The sequence below is a fragment of the Chanos chanos genome, chromosome 4, assembly GCF_902362185.1.
Source record: "Chanos chanos chromosome 4, fChaCha1.1, whole genome shotgun sequence".
Classification (NCBI taxonomy): Eukaryota; Metazoa; Chordata; class Actinopteri; order Gonorynchiformes; family Chanidae; genus Chanos; species Chanos chanos.
In genome coordinates, this window is record NC_044498.1 from 48,817,144 (window position 1) to 48,826,035 (window position 8,892).

The 8,892-nt window shown below is 41.8% G+C and overlaps 1 protein-coding gene across 2 annotated transcripts in view; it reads right to left on the minus strand.

Moving 5' to 3' along the window:
* Positions 1-8,892, minus strand: part of prkg1a (protein kinase cGMP-dependent 1a) — a 66,878-nt gene that overhangs the window by 14,008 nt on the left and 43,978 nt on the right. For both annotated transcript variants that reach the window (XM_030771006.1, XM_030771005.1), the window contains exons 5-7: positions 6,632-6,695; positions 2,646-2,723; positions 2,141-2,235 (exon numbers count right to left, since the gene is read on the minus strand). In XM_030771006.1, the coding sequence (XP_030626866.1) occupies positions 2,141-2,235; positions 2,646-2,723; positions 6,632-6,695 (237 nt within the window). The remainder of the gene's footprint in view (positions 1-2,140; positions 2,236-2,645; positions 2,724-6,631; positions 6,696-8,892) is intronic.

The window sequence follows — 8,892 nt, forward strand, 5'->3', positions numbered from 1 at the left end:
CAGACATGCACAGTTTTTTTGTTGATGTTGTTGTTTTTGTTGTTCTTGTTGGGGTTTTTGTAATGATTGTTTTAAAATCCTGTGTCCTTGACAATGAAAGACACCCCCCCCCCTCACACATACACACACACACTCACACACACACACACACACACACACACACACACACACGCACACACACACACTCACACACACACAAACACACGCACGCACACACACACACACACACACTCTCATACTAACACACACACAAACACACACACACACACACACATGCATGCATACACACACAAACAGCAGCAGGTGGTCAGAGTATAATTCCACTCTGTATTACAAAGACTGAATACGCACGCACACACAACAGCTTTTAATTGGCTCCTGATACGCTGTCCCGAGGAACAGGGTTACCCAAATACACAGAGGAAGGCGCGGCTGGGTCAACCCTCTCATGCATTCATTATTTGTGAGCCCAGCATAAAAACCTCCATGCTCACAGCCTCTCATGTTAAAACCAGACACAGTATCTCATCCCTAACGCTGGGCAGCATGGCTCACATCAGTGTGAATGTGTAGGGATAGATAGCTCACACCACTGATCTGGGACATCAGTGTGAATGTGACACCTGATACCAAATAGGAAACCGGAGCCCTCCATTTCCCAGAACCTCAACCAATCACAACAAGGGATCAACAGTTCTCTCAAGCCAACAAAGTCATGTTACAGAGAAACAAAGTCCTCCACTGAAAAACAAATGTCTAAATTTATCTCATATGCGTCCAATGTTTCAAATCTTTATGAGAATAGAACAAAATAGAATAGAATAGAATAGAACAGAATAGAATAGAATAGAATAGAGTGAGACCCAGTAAAATGGAACAGAACAGATTGGACCACAAATGGAACACAACAGAAAAAAACAGAATAGAATTGAACTGTTTGGAACAGAACAGAACAGAGCACAGCGAAACAGAATAGAATAGAACAGAACAGAACGGAATAGAATAGAATAGAATAGAATAGAATAGAATAGAATAGAATAGAATAGAATAGAATAGAATAGAATAAGCCATGGTAAAGGATGATATTGTGAATACAGCACATTAGGGAATGATATTATGCATGCCTAACTGCTGATGAATGAGTATAATTCATTTCTCTGCACTCAAGCATTCAGAACAATCCGTAATGGCTCATTAGTGGAGAAAAGTGCTCTGATTTGTAAATATGATCAAAGATCAAAGACACAATCAAGCAGCTCACAGAAAAATTTTAGAGCTTTAACAGACTTTGTAATGCATGCAGATTACAAGCAACAAACTATTTTCAAACAAAACAGCTTGGAACAACGTTTAATCATGTTTCCATGCAACAAACAGTGGACAAAATTCAGAAAAGTTCAAATATGCGACTGCATTGGCACACTATTCTGGTTACGGAAAAGAAGTGCTCTCAAGATACTGTCGTGCAAAAATGTTGTTCTGACTGCTCTACTTTTCCAAATGTCATCTAGTTAGTGCCCTGACATCTAACTCTACATCTGGAAAATTATCGATTTATTAAAAAATACTGTTCCTAATGTGACATACAGAAACTTTGTTCCAGAACAAGCTTTGGTGTCTGCTGGTGTAAAATCTGACACAGTTTCTTGTGAAAAACTTTATCATTCTATGTAGTCTGGGTTCAGAGCCTGTAAAAAGACTGTTTTCTGAGTAAAAATCACTGGAAGAAATTATCAGTTGTTCACCACTAGATGGCACTCCAGACCTAATACTCTTCTCATATGGCTTTCCATTGCCGTGGCCATCAATTCAAGTATATCAGAATCTATGACAATGAAAAAGTAAATAGGTGCCTTTGTGTCAAAATCTACACAAGGTTTCTCAGACCGAATAACCGATTTTTGTACTGATTGTAATGACGTAATCCCGAAAGATAACGGGAAGAAAGAGCAAGTGAGGTAAAAAAAAAAAAGAAAAAAAGTAACAAAGAGATAGAACCAGAGGGATGATGCTAATTTAAGGAGGGGGGGTCGTTTTTTTGTATGCCTACACTTTCAGAGGATGAAGTGATGATAAAGAAAACAATTACACCCTGAGGTTTACCAGCTACAAAACATGAGAGAGAGGAAGGCATGCTCACCCTTGTAAGGCTTTCTCTCCGAACCAGTCTCCTCTCCCCAGGGAACGGAGATACACTGGATCCGTACCAGGGCAATCTTCTCTGGTCACAGTCACCTGAAAGAAGGGGACAGTATTGTTTGGATGGTGGTGTTTGGCAATGGAAGAAAGGTCATTCTCATTGACGTCAATTTAGAATGACATGTCTCCCCCCCCCTCCACCTCCCACCCCCCAAAAAATACAGACACACAAAGTCTCTTATCTCCTCTAAACGTTAAGTAACGATAAAGCCCTTCAATTTTTATCACTTCCTTGGGTTAATTAAGGGACAAACCACTGTGGTGACTGATATTTCAAATTCTCTTTAAAATTATCATAGAGAGGACAATTGTACTCATTTTTTTTCTCATAATGACAACACTGGCATGTTTCCTTTTGGTGCTGATGTTGTTCAAATGGAGATGGACATAGACAAATGTCAGCTTTGTGTTTTGGAATGAAAACAATGAGGATGAAATGGTCTCACCTTCCCCTTACTGATAATGAAGAACGTGTCACCCCTGGCTCCCTGCCGAATGATGTAATCTCCATCCTCATAGTGAGTCTGTATCACAGGAGAGGAGAGGAGAAGACAGGAGAGGAGAGGCGTAGTGAATGGAGGAGAGGAGAGGAGAGGAGAGGAGAGGAGAACGAAAGAACATTAAAACAGTAAGGACCAAGTTTTGGTTTGGTATGTAAGAACCAGCATAATCGGTACCACCACAGCACAAACCACTTCACGACCCCACATACATGCTCTCCCAGACTGGGAGAGACAGACACAGAGTCCATCATGAACCATCTCCTCTAAAGACCAGCATTGCTTTAATAAAGGTGTCCAGACCAACATCCTCATGCCAATGCTACAGTATCTGTGCTGCCTTTCTGTTTCGAAGCCCAACTGTCTGTGTTTGACTGAGTAGTACCCATGCAGCAGGAAACTCTGACAGACCCTTTTACTCTCTTAAATCCAATTACTCATGAGTGAACAGCTTTGGACATTTAGGAAAAGTCAGAGCATGAGACTGGGATTACCCTCATGGCAGGCTGACTGTCCTCTCCTCACACTGAACACACACACACACACACACACACACACATGCATACACACACACAGACACAGACACACACACACACACACACACACACACACACACACAAATCATATTTGGAGGATTCAGTCAGCTAACGGCGGTGGCATAGGTGACATTTGCAAGCTGGCTGTGCAGAATGACAGAGTATTGTCAATCAGAACCCCGTGTCCAGTGTGACCATGGATTTAGTTCTGCTCTTTGAGCGTGTGATGAGCATGACACATCACTCATATTGAGAGTGTACAAAGCTCAAACGCTAATGAGGACAGCACAGTACACACACACACACACACAGAGCCTGCTGCAACACTATACTTCTGAGGTCAGTCTCATTTAGCCTGCCCAGATCACTCTCATTTTGGTATATATTTAGTACACACACACACACACATGCACACACATACAAATAAACACATATATACAACATTATATATACAGACAGAGCAGAGCAGCATGGTGCCTGTCATCCTCTGCTCCTATATAGATACTGGCCTTTACACAGACATGACTAAACTATGACACATATCAGTGACTTTCAGAGGAACCAAACCACTGAGCCAGGATGGAGCAAACGGTAGCGTGGCTGTGACCTCCAAAAGCAGGCGACACACCAAATTAGCCCTGATATGTCATCCTGCCGTCTGTCCTCTAGAACCAGAATCAGCCATCTTAGAATCACCTCCAGTCTGGCCAGTGGCCAACAACAGGAAATGCATCACCAAGAAGACTGGTGTCAGGACACCAAACCCTCAAAATTGAACCCTTTACCCTAAAAAAAAAAATCATGAGAAGGGCAGCCAGATGAAAATATACTTTTTTAAATGTTTAAATTTTGAATGGGTTTCTAAATCACTACCTTGTTTTGAGAAAAAGAGACGGTAATCAACTCTACGCAGATGAATACCCAAACGTGAAACCCTCAGACATGGAAACAAACTATTTGTGTGAGAATTGCAAGAACTAGTTCATCTCTGACATAAAAAAAAACAGATGCTGGCTGACATCCACGTTGAAATGTTGCTCTAGCATTTGACAGACTGAGACAGCCTGCAATTCTCAGGCTTCTGAATTATGCAATCAGCCGTTCCCTACGTATTCTCATCTCTGCCCGACTGTTTGCGATCGCCGGGCCGAGTGGAGACGAGGCAAGAAAAGACAAGAGTGACCCCGAAGAAATCGGTCGGTTTACGACGGCGCCTCGTATTTTCATATGAAAGACTTCACGAGGCCACATACTAACAAAAGGGAAATGACTGGTAGTCATTTCTCACGAGGCTACGGCACGCTACCTTTATACAGAGTCTTCTGAATAATGTGTCACTTCTGAATAGAAGCATTTCCAAATAAGACGCGTTACGACCGGGTACCGCGATAACGAATTCAGGACGATTTTATGAAACGCACCCTGAATGAAAGCCAAATATATTGAGGCACGGCAATGAAAAAGGGAAACCAGCACGTACTCTCTGCACTTAACAGCAGCAGTGCAGAATTAATGGGGAGAAATAGTATGAACTATGAGTGAAGGAGCGGGAGGGAGGATTGAGGACCCATTCACTGTGATAGTCAGACAGCACAGTCGTTCCCTTAGGCATCGCTATAATCACATACATGACAACGCCACAGGCCACAATAAGCCTCAACCAAAAATTTACATTCTCATTTGAGCCATAAGTTATCAGCCAGAGAAACAGCATTTCAATCGCTAAATATTCATAACATTTTATTGGAAATCAAGTCACATCAACTCCGGAAATAAGGACAGCATATGAGAGTAGATATGACTGAAAAAAAGCGTCTGAGAAGCTAAAATAGAAGCAGAACAGTCCGTAACAGTAAAGTGTTTTCTCCACTTGGTTGTCACGTAATCTGATTTTTTTTTGTCCTCACGCTCTTATCGTAAGAAGGGAAAAAAAAATGAAATATAAAAAATGGTCTTTATTATATGCGTATTCTATATAAAAATGTTACCGGTGTTGTCAGTGTGAGATGTTACATTCATTAGTTGATAACATACTGATCAGAGCTGGCAGTTGGCCAGTCTTAAATAGCAACAGCTGTACTGTCGGTTTAATCTGGGTGAAAGTGAGTCTCTTGTCTACTCTGGACAACCAAGCAGATGTGTTTCACTCAGGTATCGCTGGAAGGGGTCAAGATGGGGGCTATCAAAGGGAAACCCACGCACAATGGAAAAACGATGATCTTTCACACCTTGCCGCAAAGCATTGTGGGTACCTGACGCCCACGTCTTGGCTGAGCCCAGATGTAAGATAGGAGAGCTGAAGACAGGAGGTGTGGAAAATCAGAAGTGTAGAGACCTTTATCTGAAACTCTGACTAACTGACTGACGGTTGAGACATTTTTTAAAAGGCAACTGCTCAGACCTGCATTTTATTCCCAGAATAAAACATTGATTCTTTTAATCCTCTGTGCTGAGGATCACTTTGGATATTTGGTGTCACAGTGACAAAAACATAATGACAGTGAGAAAAAGAATAAAAACATGACTTTCACTCAATTTGACAAAATATACAGCGATTACAGGACAGTTTAGACACTTTCTACTTGAACGATTAAAACTTTCACCCCATGTCAAGACTAAAATTTCATCTTTTTAAAATATTTTCGTCTCAGAACTTTAACTCAAGGGCTATCGTGAAAAGGGCAGAGGATGTATTTAATGAGATGATTGAAGCAACATCCACATTAATTAAAAATGCATTTTGAGCCAACCGGATCTCACCGTATGACACAATATTCAAATGAGCGACTGAAGAAGAAACAGCCATGCAAGTAGCTCTGGGTTGGCAGATGGAGTCTGTCAGATGGTTCTCATTCTTACGCCTCCTGACGCATCACAAAAGACGGACAGTTCCGACTAAAATAAAGCCTTAAATTATGATGGGCTAAATTAACATGAATTAGCATTAATTAACTATTTTTGGAGCTTCTTAAAAGCACCCTTTAAGTGCAAATGAATTAACCCCTTCATTGCCATTATCAATGATCACACACACACACACACACACACACTCCCCACTCTCACGCATAGACCTAAGTGTAGCTCTGAGTATTCTGTAATGCTACAACTGATGCCAACTGGAATAGTTTGAAGCGTTCAGACTGCATGTCAGCAAAAAACCCATGTTCAAACAAACATCAGTGAATGTGTTTCAGTTAGTTCTGAGAGCTTTGACTGAACCCCTTATATGGTTTTTCAAGCATCAGTTAGCAAATGCGCCTGAGGAAGAAAATATACAAAACCAAAGTAAAGGTGTGTAAACAGTGCCAGGAGTGAATCAAGCCAAGCCATGTAGTGGCCTTTGCATGAATACTGTTTATTAGAGGATTAGCTGAAGAGCCTGTTATCGGTGCTTACCTCCTCAAGGACATCCGCTAGCTTGCTAAGAATTTCCTCTGGCAGGCCATGGAACGTCGGAACGCTGCGGAAGAAAACGTTACGGAAATAAATTTACATCGAAACCGCAATAACAAAGGCAAAAAAATTATGTAAGAGATTACGTGTTTGCAAATTTTTCTTCACGTGGAGAAACAAACAGATGTGGATGAACTCCAAAAGGCTGTTGCTACATCAGCGTGCTCTTTTTTTACAGTCAGATGAAGAGGTATCCTCACCTCTTTCCCCCCCATTTCTCTCTCTCTCTCTCTGTACCTACTTTTTCTCTCTCTCTGTCTCTCTCTCCTGTCTTCACCCTCTTTTATCCTATATGTTCTCCATCATTACAAGTCTTCATCCTTAAAAGACTTTGACTGAAACATTACAAGAAAAATACCTTCCCCGACCCCATCCTCACATCTTTTTTAGGAAGCAAAAATGTGTTTTGCACTGGAACATGTGATTTTCCTGGTAAATCAAAGTAGTAGGAAACACTAAATTTGATATCTGTTTGTGTGCGTGTGTGTCTGTGTGCATATCTGTGTGTGTGTGTGTGTGTGTGTGCGTGCACGCGTGTGTGTGCGTGTATGCTTATGTGTGTGTGTGTGTGTGTGTGTGTGTGTGTGTGTGTATCTGTGTGCGTGTCTGTGTGTGTTTGTCTGTGTGTTTCTGTGTGTGTGTGTGTGTGTGTGTGTGTCTGTGTGTGTGTTTGTGTATGTGTTCAGTGTGAGGAGAGGAAAATCAGGCTGCCATGAGGGTAATCCCAGTCTCATGCTATGATGGCTGGGTCTTTAATCCTGGGCACTAAGTTCATGTAAAAGAGGGAGAAAACAAAGGAGAAAAGAAAAAAATGCTTCTAATCCAGAGGACTGTTGAATTTATTCATCTGCTTTTGGCTGTGGACACATTCCCAACATTAATGCTTGTCTGTGAAACGCGGCACTAGGGGCATCTATTGCAGTGAACTGTGGGTAAGGATGATGTCAGCTGGAGAAAAAGGCTCAGTCCTCTACATGATGGCCTCTGAGGTATACTGATGCAATTAACACTCCCCCATGTCTGATTAGAGCTCTCCTCAGACAGACAGTTCCCGGCGCCGCATTATCTGGGGCTGCTCTTTGGGGAACAGTTCCAGCCGGGGTCGTGAGGAGTAAGAGACCGGAGCCTGATGGTGGGGGTCTCCTCTGAATAGCGCGCAGGTACCTATGTGTGATTTACACCATTTGCGGGAGGTAAAACAAGAGCAAATGCATATAAAAATACCCACAGCTCACGCATGCGCACCTGAACAAGACCCACAGAATCTGGACTGTTTTTGAGTGAAATACTCTGAAAGTTAAGGAAGATGTGTGTGTGTGTGTGTGTGTGTGTGTGTGTGTAAGTGTGTGCATGTGGGTACGATACGCTCAACTGCACAGCATTATAATCATTCAAAGTTAGACATAATTATAATTAGGGACCATGGTGAAAGCAAAGGGGAATCCATGTGGGCGAGGCTGTTTTCTTCTGGAATAAACTTCAGGTTCTTGAACAAAGTCATGTGTAATGCGAATCATTATGACAGAGCAAACAGAGCTGGGAGAAATGTGGCTGGTCTCACTAGGGACGTACCAAAATCCGAATACGTTATTTGGGAAAGCACAAGTAATGAGATGGAAACAGATATTTCTTCTACCCGAAGTTGCTTGTTATTATTCAGGAAAAAAAACCCCAAAAAAACATGATTGACATGTCTGTGCATCAGCTATTATGTTTCTTCAAATCGATTCATATCATTGTGGATGGCCACAAGATAAAAATGCCCATTCTGCAACAAAGGACTCTGATTTCACTAACTAGTCGTTTCATTTACTACACATTATTGAAACGTGATGACTATTCTGTAGTCACCCTCACTGAGTCAGGTGTGGGAGCTAGCGAGACAAGCCTGGTGTGGCAGCTGGATTACCCCTGCAACCTACACATCAAAATGAAGCTTAGAACCTGAAGTTTTTAGCGGCGTTAATTTCCTCCATTCAACCCAGTTGAGAGACGTTTCATTTACTACACATTATTGAAAAGCGATTCCTATATTCTGTAGTCGCCCCCCACCGAGTCAGTGCAAATTACTGTTGTAAAATAGTAATTCACGTTTCCCTGGTGGACTGCAGTAACGTTAGCACATCAAGAATCGCAATTATTCCCTTCAACTGAAGGATATTTTTCTATATATCTTTATTGTAAATAGTATTTATTTCCAATGC